This window comes from Nothobranchius furzeri, chromosome 18, assembly GCF_043380555.1.
Source record: "Nothobranchius furzeri strain GRZ-AD chromosome 18, NfurGRZ-RIMD1, whole genome shotgun sequence".
Classification (NCBI taxonomy): Eukaryota; Metazoa; Chordata; class Actinopteri; order Cyprinodontiformes; family Nothobranchiidae; genus Nothobranchius; species Nothobranchius furzeri.
In genome coordinates, this window is record NC_091758.1 from 24,493,702 (window position 1) to 24,514,202 (window position 20,501).

A 20,501-nucleotide genomic window follows, 5' to 3' on the forward strand; every position below is an offset into this window, starting at 1 on the left:
CATGCATATATGACAAATTTTAAAAGGTCTTTTGCAATAGCTGCTAGGTCTCAGAAATGATCTTCCAGTAAAAATATAACAAAAGCTTAGCCACTGACTTATTTTATTCCATCATAATAAAAGTGGTTTGATCTTTCTTAAACATCCAGCACAGTGAGGCGTTGCAAGATCAAAGCTACCAACTTTCCCAAGGCTGTTTCATCATTTGTACTGGAGGAGTTAATGATACAAATTGCTGCCTGAAATATTTTTCAAGTAAGTCCTTAGAAGAAGCAAACAGTCATTGGGTTGAATGATCACCCACTGGGTCTGAGGTTAACACAAGAGTTGTCATAGAAACGGATAACGCACAGCTTCCTTGAAATGACCTTTGGAGCAAAAAAACAGGCCCTCCAGGGCCAAGCTACCGATATTTGTGTGTTTTATAAACTCTTCTCAGAGTGTATATAGAAAAAAATTATTTTTCGCATCTTCTACTAAAAATGAAGGGAATGTTGAACACACGCATGTCTTGTAGCGGTGGCTTAAAATTCCGTTTAATTAGAGCTGGTAGAGCGAGGGCAAAACACATGGATGTACGACAAGTGTCAAAACACTTCATTCTTTTCAAAGACACTGTGTAGTTTTTATCAGTCGTACGTCCTCCCTGCTCAGACATCAGAGCTTCCATGACAGCTCTTCTCTGCTTTTATAGCAGCACTATCTGTCCATGTTTTGTTGTCTACTTGTGTTTTCAAAGTAATGTCTCTTATATATAATATTTGTATCTTAAATGGGTTTATATAGTGTGTATATTGGCTTGAGTACAGTATATAAAAGTAATGTCAGTTTAACAACTTAAACCCTAATACATTTTAATCACCACTAAGCAACACTACCCTGCCACCTACCGTTTTTTAGGGCTGTAGCGACGCCTCGATGACGTCGACGGCTCGATTCTAAAAATTTGTCGACGTCAGATCCGGTAGTCGACGCACCACGCCCACTTGTTGCATCCACATGAGTTTGTAAATAGAAGAGGAATCTGCATGTTTTTCCTCCTCTAGTTCGCCCTCTTCTCCACCTTCACTAACATCTCCGCCAAATACCGAAGACCCGGAATAATGTCCGTCCGCTACCAGATTCCTTTCCTGTTTTGCCCGCCTTCGTCTCCCGGCAACGGACAACAACTTCCGGGGTCAGATGCGCTGCTCCGTCTCTACCGCAGATGTAGAAAATCACCGGGAGCATTTCTCCCTTCATAAAGGAGCTTCTTTCAGACATTAGGAGAGCTGTTTTAGTGGTAGCAGTCTCTCCTCCGTGCTGGTCTGTTTGCTGCTGGGTGTTTTTGGTTTATTTAAACTTGGTAACTTGAACTTAACGTTGGTAAAGCTACTGTTAGCATTTTCGCTAACAGCTTCTTGCATTGGGATAAGCTGTTATGTTTTGGTTTAGAGTTCATCTTTTTTGTGGTGCAGATTTCCCTTTTATTACATTTAGAGTGTTGTGGGTTTTTGGTTTCGTTTAAGATATCACCTTCAGCTTGGTTTAACCACCCAGTTTAGAGTTGGACCTTTGGAGATTATTTTGGTCCAGAACCCAGTAATCTTTGCCCAGTGGGACATCCCTACTTATTTGTACTTTTGTTTTAATTCCCCACAGGGCAGAATTAGTTTTATTATTCCCAACCTGTGGATGGAAAGATTTATGTTTTTTTGTAGTTGTAAATAAACCTGATCATCATTTTAACTTTTAAATCCCGTTATTGTCCCTTCCTTTTTGCACACGAGCCAAACTCCCCAGGAAGGGTCGTAACACCACTCGCCTCACGCACATAAGTGACCAAAACAAGCAGCATGGAGACTCTCCATCTCCAGCCACCTCTCAGGCAGCAGTCTGCACTCCCAAGTTCTACACGTCACCAGAACATAACCAACCGCAACACAATAAAAGCAGTGTTTTACAAAATAGAAGGCCTGTAGTGTTTATTCTCTTACAGTAACAATTTATCAATATTTTTGAGGAATTTATTAGAGCTTTTTGGTTTTTATTAACTGTGCAATAGAAAAATAATCATTGGATTAATTGTCTAAATAGTCATTAGAATAGTCGACTATTGGATAAAATAATTGTCAGAATAATCGTTTTAAAAATAATCGTTTACCCTCAGCCCTACCGTTTTTAAAAGGTGAACTCTGGAAAGTGGTTTCCAAACTGAGAAGTGATCATTACAAAATACATGATACTTACCACAAGGTTCTTCCACCTTGTCAATATGTAGTCCAAGCTCTTTTCAAGCACGTTCAATGTAAGTTTTTAGTATTTTTCAGCACCTCACAGAGATGATTTCACTTCCTTGTCTCATAAAAGTAAATGTCATTGTGCTTAAGCTGATTTCAGCGAAAGTATAAAGCACTTTCACTGAAAAGTGCTTTATACTATTATAAAAAACATTTCAATCACAAGAACTTTAAGAGCAAAACAGTTGTGTTTATGAATTGCTTCCATAACTGAGCAGCCTCACCTGGTAGAAGTTTTGGAATCCTTCGTCAGTGAGTGTGATTGAGATGGAGAAGATGGAATAGGTGGTGTTTTGGTCAAAGCCTGTCTCACTGTTTCCTCCATACAAAGCCAGAGCCCAACACCTGCAGACAAACACAGAAGTGAAGGAACACATCAGGCACAGATTCACTCCATCCTGTAAATTGCCAACAGTCATCAAACTAGGTGTTGAAATAAGTGCTGGGTGTTGAGTAGAAGAAATATCGCTTTGCAATATCCTGGTTGCACAAAAACAAACAACCCTTTTTCAGTTCCCTTCGGAGCCCTGAGAAGAGTTTCAAAAACACCTAAAAAATTAAAGCAACTGATGTATCATGTAGGGCTGAAACGATTCCTCGAGTACCTCAAATAATTTGAGTACACAAAATCCTCGAGTCAAATTATCTGCCTTGAGGCTTCGTTTAATTCATGTTTAATTCATGGCTTTGCAATCACCCGGGGTCAAGTTTCACCCAGACCGAAATAAGTGACGCACATACATACTGCACTGAATGCGCACATGAGTAGCGAATGTAACTTAACTTTCTCTTAAGCCATGGCGGACAACGTGGACCCCGGTGGAGTGCGAAAAAGACAGAAAATGTCAAAAGTGTGGGACAATTTTTCACTTTGTGAGGCGTTTACACATGTAAATGTCACTTCTGCAAGCAGACTCGGAGGTGTGCTATATATTCTGCGGATACTGTGAGACTTTTCGTTTGCAGCACTCAGTTTTAGCTCACATTGTGCATCTGGTAGCAATGCGTCGGACCTAAAAATGTGCTCAAAATAGCAGTTTTTACACAACACATCTGACTTTTTATTGTGTTGTTATTGACGTCTGTTGTCCCTCGAGATTGCTGCAGGAGGACAGGTATTTATGAGTGGTGGAGGAAAATGAAAGAAAGTAAATAAATGTTCTGTAATCAGTATAACTTGACATAATCACGGCAAACATGCTTTTTCGACAATCCTTGTTATTGTGTGTGAAAAAAAAAGTGTAGAAATTAAAACGAACGTGTGTTAATAGGGAAATAGCTGGCGAGCCATGTTTGCGCATGCGCCGTGAGTGGTTCTGGTGCTGTTTCGGCCGCAGCCGCTCGCATTTGTTTACTGTGAAGTAAATTTGAAGTGCTGAAGTTTTGAAAACTAATTTTGAATAAATAGTGCTTCACTCCTTGGGCCCCACAGTTTCTCCAGCAACTGGAGGAGTTGGAGTAATGTTTACTTTGCGCAGGAGTAATAAAAAATCTGCAAAGGCTCTTCCAGCCAAAACACCTCCATGGTGAAGCTACAGATGTTCCATTGTAAAGCACATTGTTGATACCAAGTATCGTTTGAAATTGCCATATTTGTTTCCCTTTCCCATTTTAGTTTGATGTAGATTGTAGTCAAATTCTTAAACTCCTGTAGACCCATACAGTCTTGAAATTACTTGGGGACCAGGATCCACTTGGTATGCCCTCACAAATATTTTTGGAACAGAAAGATCGAAAAGATCTTTTCTCTTGGGTATAGAATTCTGTAAAGGACGTCTGATTTGGAGGAACCGGAAAAAAAACATCCTACTCAGCTGATCATAGTCTTTTATTGACTGGAAGTCTTTAAGATTTCCCGTATCGTAAAAATTACAGTATACTGTTAAGCCTTGTCCTGCCCAATTTTTAAATCTCGTATTAACTTGTTCGGTAAAAAATCAAGATCATAAGCACACCATCTTAAGATCCTGGCCTCTTCATTATTCTTGTTTATAAATTGTAACCAAAGTTTTAATGACAGGTTAATCCATCGGTTTTCTTCTTCAATTAATTTTTTTAAGAAGTGTCATATCCCCCAAACTAGCTTGAATTGGAAAATCTCTTGAAACGGCTATCTCTATTTCTTTTCATCTTGCTTGGTAGTCATAATTACACAGTTTATTCGATTTATGTAACAAAAAAACTACTTGTAGCCACTTGAAACTTGAATAATCACTAAAGAAAAAAGAGATAAATGCACAGAAGGAGAAATTTTAGGTAAAGAAACAACAGAATTTACCTCAAAAACATCCAAAAGAACGTTGAACTGTATGTTAAAATTCGCTTCTATTGATTTTCCTTTTTAAACTGCCTGATAATAAAAGCTGCAGAAGCACTTATGCTGCCGTTACAGACAGTGGTAACGGGAACTATTTCATAGTTTTACAGAACATCTGTCCAATTTTAAGCCATCCTCCCGCTCACCGATGTTTTCTAAAATCAACACAAACAGCCACTTTTCTGCCTGTGAATTTTTTCCATCCATTACCAATTGAGACCGAGTACGCTCAAATTTCCCTGACACCACTTATCAACAAGTGAATTCAGCGTGCAGGACAAACAGGAATATTTTATCAACGAGGTATCAAAGTGGTGTAGATGCTAAGGGGAGTTTTAGATGGGCTCTTGGTATTGTGGGTCTACGCGAGGTTTGGCAAATCACTCTGCCACTTAGCAACGAGAGGCTGAAACGCTCTCGTACAGCCACATTCAAAGATGAAAATGTATGAATCACATTGTCAAGTGCGATGGCAAATCGTATAGTTTAAAGATGAGGGCTCAGACGCTCGGGGCTCACTCAGAGCAAGAAGAAGCTCCTATATACCCGGTTAAATTGAGGAGATTTTAATTGCAGTTTGGAGAGCCCTCGAATCATAAAAACAAACAGACAGAAGCAATAGCACTCACTTCTTCCTCAGAACCGACAGTATGCTCCCTGTACCTTCATGGCCAACCAGCCACGAGATGTAGTGGAGAGGCTTCACCCTGAAAGAGCACAGAATGGTAAAATTAGACACAAAAAAACAATCTGATGTAATCGGTCTACAATCAGAGCAATGCATGACATGTTTGTGAAGGTCTAATTCTATGTTTACATGAAGAGGCCTCGCTCTGCAGGAAGGATGACAAAAAAAGAAGCACATTTGATGCAATTTCTCTGAAAACAGGTGAAAATGTTGTCAGTCGTGACCCTTCTTCATTCATGCGCCTCATAAACATACACAGGTAATGGGTGTATGGCTCACCTGTAGTGTTTCTCCTGAGGGGGAAGAGCCCAGGTGATGTTCAAAGCTTGAACTTTCCCAACAGGAACAACTACAAAAAAAAAAAAAAAAAAAAAAAAAAAAAAGGTCGGAATAAGGACTGCTCGAATGAGCAGTTTGGATTAAATCACACATTATCTCTAAAATCAACCATCAGCTTGTTTGAATGACCTCACAACCCAACATAATTACAACTGGTGTGTCCCGGAAGAGGAGTGGATCAGTACCTCTGTAGAGCTTGCAGAATGCTGGTGTGTCAAAAGGATCCAGTAGATCAGAGAACTCAGGCTTGGGCAGATCACTGTAAACACAAACAACAAAGATTTTTTAAGGAATTTACGAGAAATCCATCATCAGAGCTGAACGATTGACATTCCAGTGCACATGTGTGTGATAGTAACATAACAAGTACTGCTGGGATGTCAGAGGCAAACAAACTTAATCTAATGTTAAGGGTACCTAAACAGTAAATGCATGCAGAGATCCACCAATCACAATTGTTCTTAAGCAGTTTGCATTGGCAGATCCCAATGGCTTTTTGATGCATCAATGCACCAGAACTACATGATGCACACGTTAGAACAGGCAGAGACCGCTGACCCATAGGCCAATAGTTGCAGTCATTTCCTCAGCAGAGGTGGCAACTATTCACCTACTGGATCAATAAGGTGTTGATCAATTGCTTACATCAGAGTTGGTGCTGTGAAGGTCTGAAGCCAACATAAAGATGCTAACAAATGTTATGATGAAAACTTTGCAAGCAAGATATTTTGAAGGTTTTCAGTGGGTATTATCAGGGGTGGACTAGGACCAAAATTCGACCCTGGCATTTTTACGAATCATCGGCCCTCCCCATTGGAAGAGCGGTGGGGGTGGGGAGTGTAGCCGCCCGCGGACTCGTCTCTAGGCTGACTGTGAGATCTAATATGGACTGGGACTGTTAAATTACAAGCAGGGCCAGACCGTTGCGACCGGGAGCCCTGTCCTTACAGATCAGGTGGACACAGACTGAGATCAGCGGGACATTAGCTACATGCAAATGCGCTAAAACAACTCCTACGTCATTGCTCTACCGCATTTTTCTTGCTAAAAACTCCTGGAAAAATTCTGTTAGCTTCGAGTTACTATGTAGTTAATGTTCTGCATATCACCAACTGTGGAGTAGTGTCGGCCCACGCTGGGCAAGCAGCCCAACGGGACAGTGCCAGAATTCCAGATAGGCCAGTCCACCCCTGGGTATTATGTTGAATTGTGGACTTAAGACTTGTACACAGTAATTGGATGCTTGTGGAAGTAATGAGATGGCTCTGTTCTATCAGATGAGGTTTCATATGGTGAGTTGGACTTTATTTAGAATTTAGGAGTGGATTAATAAGTGTTTACAGTGTCTAAAGTTATGATTTTTATCATGTTGCAAAAAACACTGCTTTTACACAGAAGAACGCAATTTACTGCCCGTGGTACATAAAACCCCATTATGGTTGATTAACAAGTCAACAAGATGGCCGAAGTTCAGCATAACTTAAAGTGCTGTTCAAGTCATCTGTTGAAATTCCTGGATTTTTTATATCACAATATTTATCCCAGGTTAGAAGGAATCACAAAAACAGACATGGACAAATTTGGTGGTACTCTTTGGTCATTAAAAGAAAAACACAAAATGGCCACAAATGTAATCTGACAAAAGTAAAAATAAATTAAAATTCTATGAAATTTAACAAATAAGAGACAGCCATTGGTTTTCAACAAAAAAATAAACTCATGGAACAGGCCTGGACAAAAATGATGGTACCTCTAACTTAATATTTTGTTGCCTTTTGAGGCAATCAAACAATTCCTGTAACGGTCACTGAGACTTCTGCACCTCCCAGCAAGTATTTTGGCCCACTCCTCATGAGCAAGCTGCTCTAGTTGTCTCAGGTTTGAAGGGGACATTTTCAGCTCCTTCCAAATATGCTCAATAGGATTTAGGTCAGGGCTCATAGAAGGCCACATTAGTACAGCCCAATGTTCACCTCTTAGCCAGCCGTGGGTGTTTTTAGCTGTGTTTTGGGTCATTGTTCCGTTCCAAGACCCATGACCTGGCCAGAACATTTCTCTTTAGAATCCCATGAAAGTCTTGAGATTTCATTGAACTCTGCACAGATTCAAGACACCCTGTGCTAGATGCAGCTCTACAACAGAGCCTCCTCTGTGTTTCACAGTAGGGACAGTGTTCTTTTCTTGATATGCTACATTTTTCCAAACATAGAGCTGATGTGCCTTGGCAAAAATTTTCCAAGCTTTGTAGTTTGTCAACATGTAGTTTTGCAAAAAATCAGAGGTTTAAGATCATATAGTTTGGCATATTCCAGTCTGACATTTTATGATTTGTTTGCAACAATGGTGTCCACCTTAGTCATATTCCATGAAGTCCACTTTGGCTCAAGCAATGACGAAAGGAGCAATCTGACACTGATGTTCCTTGAGTTAGAAGTTCACCTTGGATTCGGTTAGTTTTCCTGGGCTCTTACCATTCAGATTATCAATTTCTTTGATTTGTCATCAATTTTCCTCCTGCGGCCACGTACAGGGAGTTTGGCTACAGTTCCATTGATCTGAAATTTCTAAACGTGCAGCTCTAGTCAGAGGAACATCTAGGTGCTTGGAGATGTTCTTATAGCCTTTACCTTTAACATGCTTGTCTATAATGTTCTTTCTAATCTCCTGAGAAACTATTTCCTCCACTTCCTCTGGTCTATGTTGAGTGTGGTACACACCATATGACCAAACAATAGTGACTACCTGAAGCCCTATATAAAGGCCCACTGACTGATTACAAGATTGTAGACATCTAATTATTGGACACACCTTGAATTAACATGTCCCTTTGGTCACATTACTTTCAGTCTATCTAAGGGTACCATCATTTTTGTCCAGGCATGTTAATGAGTTAATTTATTTTTGTAAATATTTCCGGTGAAGCATGATTGAAAAGTAATGTCGGACTTTCATTTCATAGAATTTTTACTTATTATTACTTTTGTCTCCCTGGGCTGCCACCTTACCGTGGTGGAGGGGTTTGAGTGTCCCAATGATACTAGGAGCCAAGTTGCCTGAGGCTTTATGCCTCTGGTAGGGTCACCCATGGCAAACGGGTCCTAGGTAAGGGATCAGACAAAGAGAAGCCCGAAGACCTCTTATGATGAATTATATAAATGGAAACCGTGTTCCCTCGCCCAGACGTGGGTCACCAGGGCCCCCCTCTGGAGCCAGGCCTGGAGGTGGGGCACGTTGGTGAGCGCCTGGTGGCCGGGCTTTCACCCATGGAGCCCGGCTGGGCACAGCCGGAAGAGGAAACGTGGGTCCCCCTTCCCATGGGCTCACCACTCGTGGGAGGGGCCAAAGGGGTCAGGTGCAGTGTGTGACGGGTGGTAGTCGAGGGCGGGGGACCTTGGCGGTCTGATCCTCGGCTACAGAAGCTGGCTCTCGGCACATGAAATGTCACCTCTCTGGTGTGAAAGGAGCCTGAGTTGGTGTGTGACGTTGAGAGGATCCGACTAGATATAGTCGGACTCACCTCAATGCATGGCTCTGGCTCTGGAACCAGTTTCCTTGAGAGGGGTTGGACTTTCTACCACTCTGGAGTTGCTCCCACTGAGAGGCGCCGAGCAGGGTTGGGCATACTAGTTGCCCCCATCTTGGTGCCTGTACGTTGGGGTTTACCCCGGTGAATGAGAGGGTAGCCTCCCTCCGCCTACATGCGGGGGGACGGGTTCTGATTGTGGTCTGTGCTTATGCACCAAACTACAGTTCAGACTACCCACCCTTTTTGGAGACCTTGGAGGGGCTGCTGGAAAGCGCTCCTTCCGGTGACTCCCTCGTTCTGCTGGGGGACTTTAACGCTCACGTGGGCAACGACAGTGAGACCTGGAGAGGTGTGGTTGGGACGAACGGCCCCCCCTGATCTGAATTCGAGTGGTGTTTTGTTATTGGACTTCTGTGCCAGTCATGGATTGTCCATAATGAACACCATGTTCAGACATAAAGGTGTCATATGTGCTCTTGGCACCAGGATACCTTAGGCTGCAGCTCGATGATCGATTTTGTTGTTGTTTCATCTGACCTGCGGCCGCATGTCTTGGACACTCGGGTGAAGAGAGGGGCGGAGCTGTCAACTGACCACTACCTGGTGGTGTGTTGGCTCAGATGGTGGGGGAGGATGCCGGTCAGACCAGGCAGGCCAAAACGTATGGCAAGGGTCTGCTGGGAACATCTGGCAGAGTCTCCTGTCAGAAAGAGCTTCAATTCTCACCTCCAACCGAACTTCAAAAATGTTCCGGGGGAGGCGGGGGACATTGAGTCTGAATAGACCCTGTTCTGTGCCTCCATTGTTGTTCGGAAAATGGTAGAATGCCTTCTCTGGGTCAGGAATGAGGTCCTGCCCCAAGTGGAGGAGTTTAAGTATCTCGGGGTCTTGTTCACGAGAGAGGGAAAATTGGAGCATGAGATCGATCGGTGGATTGGTGCTGCAACTGCAGTGATGCGAGCATTGATGAGGAGCTGGCCCAAGTGGCTGGGGAGACGGAAGTCTGGGCCTCTCAACTTAGGCTACTGCCTCTGCGACCCAACTCCGGATCTACTGCCCCCGCGACCCGACTCCGGATCTACCGCCCCCGCGACCCGACTCCGGATCTACTGCCCCCGCGACCCGACTCCGGATAAGTGGGCGGGCAGACGGATGGACGGATATTACTTTACTCAGTTTTAAGTTATTTCTGTGAACACTGTGGGCTTTTCTTTCATTGACTGAAAGGTATCAACAATTTTCACCACGTCTGTATGTTTATTTTCCAATATCGTACAGCCATATATTACATAGAAATGTACAATCAGAGAAAGGTTTATTTTGCTTAAAGGGACATTATGGAAGTTTGACAGCCAACACATGTATAGAAATAATACATTTCTTCTTTATACATTCTCCTGCAATGCCCTGGTCCTGTAGAATGAGCCCTGGCATTTATACCGTGATTGCCTGTTTTTCTCTAAAATCACAGAAAAGAGTTGCTCGGGTCGAGCAGGCTGCTTCATGCACGTTCATGCTCAGGCATAGCCCGTAGCATTTGCTATCCGTAGATTTAGCAGCAGAGAGAGAGGTACTGCCAACTCAGCGACTTTGTCGCTGTTCCTAACGCCTATTGGCAAACCTAGCTACATTTCTGAGGACCCTTAGCTACTTTCTGTAGAACTTTCTTCTAGATATTTCCTGCAAATTAGCAACAAAATAGCCGTTATCGCTTTGAACCGTTCTTTGGTTTGACGTTGTTTCAGGTGTCATCAAGGATATAAAAGTTACAGATACTGTAGAGTGTTGCTCACCTTGTAAGATGTCTGACTCACGTGCAGAAGACTTGGGTTCGATTCTGGGTGTGAACATAGTTCATTTAGAGTTTCTTTTTTACATTAATGTTATTTTTTTACAGTAAGATGCCCACATTTTTATTTGAGACTCACCGAACAGCATTGAATTCACAGATAAAAAAGATGTGGGTTCAACTTTCATTTTGGAACAATTTTTCAAGCAAGGGAAGGGAATGATCTGAGCATGCAGGAGGACTGACCCATCATAAACCTTTGTCGGCTGTGCTGAAGAGAAAGGTACACAACCAAATTAATTAGCTGCGTGTTCTCCTGTCCTCTGTCCTCCGGGCCACACACACACACACACACACACACGGGACTGTCTCAGCTGTTATTTTCGTTAAGGAGTGTGCACGCACAGCATGCATGCCTCGTGCACGAGCCTACTATTGAAGCTGCCATTACGCTTTTGGCCTGAAATTCTGAAATTCAAAAGTCTGAAAGGGACTTTACGAACTTTTGAATTTTTATGCTCGCGATTGCCCCCTCAGGCCAAAAGCGTAACGGCAGCTTCAATAGTAGGCTAGTACGTGCATGAGACGAGCATTCTGTACGTGCACACTCCGTAACGAAAATAACAGCTGAGGCAGTCCCTTGTGTGTGTGTGTGTGTGTGTGTGTGTGTGTGTGTGTGTGTGTGTGTGTGTGTGTGTGTGTGTGCGTGTGTGGCCCGGAGGACAGAGAACGCGCAGCAAATTAATTAAATAATTTGGTTGTGTACCTTTCTCTTCAGCACAGCCAACAAAGGTTTATGATGGGTCAGTCCTCCTGCATGCTCAGATCATTCCATTCCCTTGCTTGAAAAATTGTTCCAAAATGAAATTTGAACCCACATCTTTTTTATCTGTGAATTCAATGCCATTTGGCGAGTCTCAAATAAAAATTTGGGCATCTTACTGTAAAAAAAATACACCATTAATGTAAAAAAGAAACTCTAAATAAACTATGTTCACATCCAGAATCGAACCCAGGTCTTCTGCATGAAAGTCAGACATCTTACAAGGTGAGCTACACACCAGTAACATTCATAGTATCTGTAACTTTTATATCCTTGATAACACCTGAAACGACGTCAAACCAAAGAATGGTTCGGAGCGAAAATGGCTATTTTGCTGCTAATTTGCAGGAAATATCTAGAAGAAAGTTCTACAGAAAGTAGCTAAGGGTCCTCAGAAATGTAGCTAGGTTCGTCACTAGGCGTTAGGAACAGCGACAAAGTCGCTGAGTTGGCACTACCTCTCTCTCTGCTGCTAAAGCTACGGATAGCAAATGCTACGGGCTATGCCTGAGCATGAACGCGCATGAAACAGCCTGCTCGACCCGAGCAGCTCTCTTTTTCTGTGATTTTACAGAAAAACAGGCAATCACAGTAAAAATGCCAGGGCTCATTCTACAGGACCAGTGCATTGCAGGAGAATGTATGAAGAAGAAATTTATTATTTCTATTCATGTTTTGGCTGTCAAACTTCCATAACGTCCCTTTAATCATTTTTCCGAAGACCTTTCACTCCTCTTCCAAGCAGCTTGGACAGAGATCGGTGATTTAAAAATGAATCACAAAAAGCCCATCTTTGTCAAAAGAGAAAACCCAATATTAAACATAGAGGGACGTTTCAGGGCATTTCACACCCTTCAGAATGTGATCTAAACATCCTGTGTGAGGACCAGAGCATCAAAGACCCAAATGACCCCCTAGAGGGAGCATCAAAGGGGTGATTTGTAAACTGGCATGCATTAATGAAGCTCTGACTATTTTAAAAGCTTGGTACTCTAAACATTTCTGTTTGAATTCAGAAAGATCTTCAGATGTGAAGAGAAATATCTTCAAGTAAGTAAAGGACTCTCTAATGCCCCCAGACATCTTACCCTCATCTTTGTTTAAAAATGCTTTTCAGTCCATCGGTCCCAGTGTGCTCTCTATAATTAATGCTTCTCTGGTTTCCGGTCAGGTCCCTGCTTACTTTAAGGATGCGGTAATCCACCCACTCCTTTAAAAAATGAGTCTTGACCCTTCTCTCCATAGCAGCTTCAGACCCATCTCTAAACTTCAGTTAATCTCCAAGATCTTGGAAAAGGTTGTGGCTAAACAACTCACAGCAGCTCGATGAACATAACATGTATGATAGCTTCCAGTCAGGTTTTCGTAGAGCTCATTCTAGTGAAACAGCTCTTCTTAGGGTCTCCAATGACCTTCTGACTCACAGTGATGCAGGGGACTGTTCTGTTCTGGTCCTGCTGGACCTGACTGCAGCCTTTGACACTGCTGAGCATCACCTGCTACTGGAGAAGCTGAGAGACTGGGTAGGCCTATCAGGATCTGCTCTGGAGTAGTTCTCCTCTTATCTTTCGGAGCGTTCCTTTTCTGTGGTCATCTCCAAATTTAGGTCCTCCACCACCTCCCTCACCCATGGTGTCCCACAAGGTTCTGTGCTGGGGCCTCTGCTCTTCCTCCTCTATCTGCTTCCTCTTCAGCACATCCTGAGCTCCTTCAAAGGAAGCTCCTACTAGGGCTGGGTGAGATCGAAATTTTTAAAATATCGGTACAATTTTGAAACAAGATATAAGATGACTTTATATCTTCATATCGATATAACTGGCCAAACTGCTATGCTAGCGATTAGCTGCTATGCTAGCGACATGATGCTCCGTCTTTAAGCGGCTATTACATGTATTCTCACAAGTTTGCTCATTCTGAGAGCCTCTGGGTAAATGTGCTGCTCTAAACTTTGCATTTGGCATTCTGTTTTTTAATTATTTGGGGACGTTTAATGCCACGGAGTTCTGTTTTTCCATCCTGCTGGTGCGGAGAGACAAGCCAAACCTCTCCCTCTCCTGTGTAATGAGGAAACAGCTACGGAATGCCGGAGTGGCCAAATGACCTCAAACATATTGTAAGGGTTTGAATAGTAAACTATAGGGTTACCGTTTATTTTGAAGGCGAGGTCAACAGGTGAGAAATGTTGTTCCAGGTTTTCCGCTCTCGTTTGCTATGCTAGTAAATACTCCATTACGAGCGATTTCGTTGAAAAAGTGAAGAGTTTGTAAGGCGCTGGTTGCGGCGACAGTAGCCCAAAAATAATACTGATAAAAAAGCAACCAGAGACTCTGAGTCATTACAGTATAATCGCTGATATGAGCCAATACTGTTAGACTCCAGCCATGTTTGCCCTAATAACTAATAACGCCACAGTGCATGACCCATGTGATCTTCAGTAGATGCAATTACATCATCATACATTTAGCTTAACATGATATTTATTTTCTCTGGACAAGAAATTTAAATAATTTTACATTAATTATAAATATATAATTAAAAAGTGCCTGTGGGACATATCATACACCCTGGCTCCCAACTCTGTGTGTGTGTGTGTGTGTGTGTGTGTGTGTGTGTGTGTGTGTGTGTGTGTGTGTGTGTGTGTGTGTGTGTGTGTGTGTGTGTGTGTGTGTGTGTGTGTGTGTGTGTGTGTGTGTGTGTGTGTGTGTGTGTGTGTGTGTGTGTGTGTGTGTGTGTGTGTGTGTGTGTGTGTGTGTGTGTGTGTGTGTGTGTGTGTGTGTGTGTGTGTGTGTGTGTGTGTGTGTGTGTGTGTGTGTGTGTGTGTGTGTGTGTGTGTGTGTGTGTGTGTGTGTGAGCAGAAAGCTGTACCAGTATTTCTAAAGCTCAGACAGGTAGAGAATAGGCACTAAGGTTAAAGTTTGACAAGAATCAATACATTTCTATGCATTTAATCTACTGATTTGTTTATATAATTTCTCAAGATAGCTTGAAATGAGTTAACTTGTTAACAATTTGCAGGAGGAAAAATATCGAGATATACATCGTATATCGAAATTCAGCAAAAAGATAGATAAAAGTTTTGGTCCATATCGCTCAGCCCCATCTCCTACCATCTTGACGCAGATGACATCCAACTGTACATCTCCTTTAAGCCCCATGAGATGTCTAAGCTGCAGCTGTTACACACCTGCTTAGACTCTATCAAAACCTGGATGGCTGGGAACTTTCTACAGCTGACTGAAGATAAGACTGAGATCCTCACCTGTGCTCCAGACAAGCTGTTTCCCAAAGTCAGAGACTCTTTGGTCAGCTTGCTTCCCACACCAAACACTCTGGAATCTTGGTGTGACCTTTGACCCAGCTCTCACCCTGGATTCTCATGTCAGTTCTCTTGTTGCTCTTCCTTCTTCCATCTCAGGAACATTGCTAAGCTGAGTCCCATTCTGTCCCGCTCTGAACTTGAGACAGTTATCCACACCTTCATCTCCTCACGCTTAGACTACTGTAACTCTCTTTTCACGTGTCTGAGCAGAACCTTCCTGAACCGTCTACAGGTGGTTCAGAATGCCTGTGCTCGGCTTCTGACCAAGTCCTCCAAACACACCCACATCACCCCGTTTCTCCTCCAGCTTCACTGGCTGCCAGTCATCTTCAGGGTTCATTTCAAGATCCTGGTTCTGGTCTATAGGGCCTTACATGGACAAGTACCATCTTACACTGGTGATCTTCTTAGTCCCTACACCCCCAGCAGGTCCCTGAGTTCCAGTGACCAAAGCCTACTGGTTGTGCAGCACCAGGATAAAGACCAAAGGTGACAGATCATCTGCTGCTGTGGCCCCCAGACTCTGGAACTCTCTTCTCCTGAGCCTGAGATCAGTGGACTCAGTGGTCTCTTTAAAAAAGCAGCTGAAGACTCACATGTTCAAGCTGGCTTTTGTATGACCTTCATCACCCTCTCCTTGATCTGTTCTCCCTACCTATTCCACCTTCCTCAGGATCCACTGATTTCCCTCTTTCCTATTCACTCTCTCTCTTTATTAAGATTTTAATCACAATTGTCTATTTTTTGCTCATTTTAAATATATTTTTAATCATTTTCTAAATTCTTTTTTATATTTAACATTTTTTGTTTTTGTGAAGCGCCTCGTGATTTTTATCTTGAGAGGCGCTAAAGAAAAGATCTTTTCTTCTTCTTCTGGGCCATCGTATCTCCCGATCTAATTCCCATCTCCCAGATTACTCTGAAGTTCCAACAATGGAAACACGCCTATAATGACCTGAACAAGCGGAATCCTTCCAACAGGACAAACACGGAGATGCTTAGCCTTTCTGCTGTCAGCAATAACCAAAACAGTTGACATTAAATCCTTATGTCACCTTATTTAAATACACAATTCTTCCTCTAAGTAACTACATGAAAGACTACATTATTTCGAGAAAATAAATGTTATTTTGGTGTAAATCCACTGATGTGTTTCTAAAGAGTTAAAGAGTCAGAGAACATTATTTTCTTTGACAGGGATTACTCCAAAATGTTTTCATTTATTCAAGCTTGATGGAAATGAGTTTAGCTCAGCCAGAGGAGCTGAATTCACTTGAAAGGATTTTATGAGCAGAGAAGAAGAGAAAAAAAATCTAATTAGCCCAACAGAGAAACATGTCATCGTTTAACTGAAATGAAAGCCTTGGTTGTGTGGCTTTCTTGTAACCATGACATGCATGTTTACTCCTTAAAAGTAGCCCAGTGACTCAATGAGCAGAGAAAACACAGCCATTCAGCTCCAATGAATTGATCCATTTTAGGATTATTCTGATTAAATAAAATAATGTTTTGAGTTAAAGAGCAGAGAAAGAGACAGGAGAAGGTTTGAAGGTCCGTAATGGACCAAAGGATATCCAGACTCAATCAGTGAAACGATAGCTCCTCTTCAGAGTGACTGAGAGGCTCTTCTCTCATACTCACTTGTTAGGCACCTTGCTGAAGATCTCCTTCACCCACTCCTCTAGAGTGTCCAGCTTCTCTAAGACACGCACCAAGTAAAAGAGATCAAATATGAATATAAGTGCAGCCTAATCAGTTCAAACCTAAAACTCACACCTCTGGAGTAAATCTAGAAAAATACAAATTTGTATTTATTCTATTCTAATTCTACTTTAAATAAATAAAAAGAGAAAGTCCCCAAATATTTTACAACCAGAAGATTTTTGTACAGTTTTGTGTCAACATTCTGACAAAGAGACAACTATCAGCTTTGTTTAATAAAAACAACATGACATTTAACTCTGCTGCAAAAACACCAAACACATTTTTCTTTTACATAAGCAGCAAAAGCCATATTCTACAATAGTCAAGGTTTAATTTTTTAGAAATGGATTTGAGAATCAAACATGCATTTATCTTTAAAACTCAAGAGGAAAAACCCAAAGGTAGAAAAAGTGACCATTGTACTATTTTTCTGTCACATGGGGTCCCTCAAGGTTCTGTACTGGGCCCAATATTGACTAGTCATAGATTTTATGAACATCTCTTATATTTATGCAAACAACACTAAAATGTACTTCATTCTGTTTTACTGCTGGTCAGACACAAGGAAATTAGAGTTTTTAAAAGGGCATACTAGGGCCACTATCGAAAAATAAATACGCTTAGTTAGCCCTGGGAGGAGAAAAAGACAGAGGATTAATATTAAACATTTATGTAGGAAAATTATGATATTTTCTGATTCTTTGAGAAATTAAGTAATATCTAAAATTAAACTGATGTAAAAAAATTAATACACGTGAAGATTTTTGTGAAGATTTTTTGTCTTAAATTTACTGAAGAAATCCTTGATGAACATTTAAACATAAATATGAAAAAATGGCTAATTTATTAGAGTTTAAAGCAGTAAACAACAGAAATGACATGGTATAAATAGAACATCTTATTTCATTTTATAAAATAAGCCTTTAATTATGCAGAATTACTGTATCTCTTGCTAATTAAAGTCAATCAACATTTCTGACAAATCATCTTTAATGTGTGTGTGTGTGTGTGTGTGTCCCACCCCCCACAGCTTTTGTTTTTATATTTTTTTGGGTCTGCAAAGGCTCTAATGCTCCGTCGTAAATCACTGCCCTTGACAGCATGTTTCCACAAATCAAGCAACAAATTGGGCATTTAGACTCAGCTGTCCAGTCAAGTCTGATAAACTTACGTGCTGTGTTTGACCAATCAGCGTCTCCAGACACTCACTCCAAGCAGCTGGCCTGAGCTGCTTTTCTCTACTTGAGGAATATTTCTAAATGAAGTAGACTAGTGTCAAAACATGAATTGGAGCCGATTATGTGTGCTTTCATGTCCTCTTGCTTTGATTATTGTAATGTACTTGTTACTTGCTTTATCAACAAAAAAAGCTTTTGATCGTCTTCAGCTGGTACAAAACACAGCAGAGAGGCTTCTACTTGGAACAAAGAAGCACACATGACAGCCGTTTTAATCTCTTTGTTACTTTGAGAATGCATTTTAAAATGACGGTGTTCAATTTTAAGGTTTTAGACAAGTTTCTGATTCAACTCAGACTGGATTTAAATCCCAGAAGAGTAGCTGGTTTGAAGCAGAATCACCTCAGCTGCAGAATTAACTTCCTTTGTTTTTACGATGTTTTAACTCTTAAGATGCTGCTGAAGATTCTTTTACTTTCAAGCTTTAAATTGTTTGTTTTATTCATTTTAATGTCTCTCAGGTTTCAATACATGTTCTTTAACCTTAATGTACTTGATATTTGTGCAAAGTGCTATAAATAACCTTTCCTTATCAACTCTTTTTCGTGCATAACGAGCTTTGAGAGGGTTGTCATGATGGTTTCTGCTGTTTTACAAGTTCACATTTTAACTACATTCTGTTTTCTATAATTACTAGGGTCCCTCTCCTTTATTATCTAACAGGAATGCCAGGTTTAACATCTCAATTCTCTAATTAGTAATTATTGTGACACATTTGATGACTTCCCACAGGCTAGTACTGAGGAACAGAGCTGGAAGAAGGTATCACGACTATCCAGAGGACCATTAACTCTGTGGTTTAACGAGGATGATAGTTCTCAGCTCTAAAAGCCAACACTTGTCAATATTTGACTAGTATGAAGTAGTTAATTACCTGTGTGACATTTTCTGAGGAACTCCTAAAAAAATCTTTTGGATATTTTGTGTCTGACAGCAATTATCTCCAGCAGCTGAACGAGGGGAAAACGGATCCTTATTTGTGCTAATGGCGCTTTTATTTATTTTTGTGAATGACCCACAAATTGCCTTTTCAGTGGATGAAATAAATTTGTTGAATTAAATTATTTAGCAACAAATTGAATTTCTTTCAGCTGACTGGTTTTTGATGAAGGATAGAACAGGATGGATTCCTCTGACCTTTTGACTGCACAGCCAGAGTCATGTAGTGGGCTGAGTAGTACTTCTTCCAAAAGGCACGCAGACGCTTATAAACATTGATCTTGTTCTTCTTTGGCTCCTGCTTCAATGTCTGCGCGTTTCCTGGAGATGAATCGGGAGATCAATCAATACAGCCCAATAATGAAACTCAAACATTCAGGGGGGAAAAAGATGCAGGAAGGAAGCAAGAAACTTCGCATCATTTTCAGCACTGATGTCTGTTTTTGCTGAGCATCCTCCAAGGAGGCCGAGTGTGTATTAACAGTCCCAGGGGCTGTTTTTACTAACTCACCCCAACAGAACTTGCCCATGGGGTGTCCCGGTTTGGCCAGACTGCCAAACAGCATCTCCTTCCTGTGGGAGTCGGACGGCTTAGCCAGCTGGTACTCTGACAGACAGGAGAGGCACGGAAGTAAAAACAAAAGAAAATAACAAACACATTTCATGTAGAAGAGCTGCAGAAAAGTAAGAACCCCCAAATCACTCAGAATAAATGGCGAGACGCACCGCTGTCGACGGCCTCCACCTCCCTGTCGATGGCGTCTCGGATCATCAGAGGGCAGATAAAGAACTGAGCCCACCTAGGAGAGCAAACGATGCAGAATCAATTTCCCTCTGGGATTAATAAAGTATTTTTGAATTGAATTGAAGAAGCAGTAAATACCCCGGATAACAGAACCAGGGTTTGTTTCTGTGTTACACACAATAAATGAGGTTTTTAATAATGATCTCCAACATATTTACTCAGCAGATTTAATCGTTTTAATCAGAACTAATCTCGTCACGTTTCGTTTCTGAAGGTTAATCTCTCAGCCTCACATGGAAATTTTAAAAAACAAACTAGATTTCACTACGTCAGATGTTAAAATACAAGAACAAGGATTTTCACATCGTTCATTATTATTCTTTTCCTTCTCTGAAGTCAAGACCAGAGACCAAGTATGAGGACACCCAAACGTGAGCTGAGAGTCGCAGGACGATGTTTCTGGAAGAGATGTTTTATCTAAAAGCCTGGTTATTCAGAAGGACAGCTTCATTCTGCTGGTCCGGTTCAGTCATTTATAAGTGATTTTTCTTCTTTTATTCCTGTAATTTGGGGTTTCGCCAAATCCGTCGGCCTTGAGTCGTTTCGTCTTTTGAAGCCAATATCCAGCGTAAGAATAGTTTCCCACCGTTGGAGCAGGAAGTGATTTGGAGAGCGGAGATTGTTCGGGTGAGAAGTCTGCTCTTTTCATTTTCACAGACCTCACTCCCAGGTGCTCCATCGTTAACTGGGATGCTGCAATTACCGTCCACACATTGATCCTTCATGCTGCGTTTC

General features: G+C 41.6%; 1 protein-coding gene across 3 annotated transcripts in view; it reads right to left on the reverse strand.

Annotated features, from left to right (window-relative positions):
• nrd1a (nardilysin a (N-arginine dibasic convertase)) overlaps positions 1–20,501 on the reverse strand; it is a 51,545-nt gene that overhangs the window by 22,773 nt on the left and 8,271 nt on the right. For all 3 annotated transcript variants that reach the window (XM_054741726.2, XM_015969724.3, XM_015969726.3), the window contains exons 6-13: positions 19,688–19,761; positions 19,473–19,568; positions 19,160–19,282; positions 16,722–16,779; positions 5,809–5,882; positions 5,564–5,633; positions 5,226–5,303; positions 2,504–2,624 (exon numbers count right to left, since the gene is read on the reverse strand). In XM_054741726.2, coding sequence (XP_054597701.2) covers positions 2,504–2,624; positions 5,226–5,303; positions 5,564–5,633; positions 5,809–5,882; positions 16,722–16,779; positions 19,160–19,282; positions 19,473–19,568; positions 19,688–19,761 — 694 coding nt within the window. The remainder of the gene's footprint in view (positions 1–2,503; positions 2,625–5,225; positions 5,304–5,563; positions 5,634–5,808; positions 5,883–16,721; positions 16,780–19,159; positions 19,283–19,472; positions 19,569–19,687; positions 19,762–20,501) is intronic.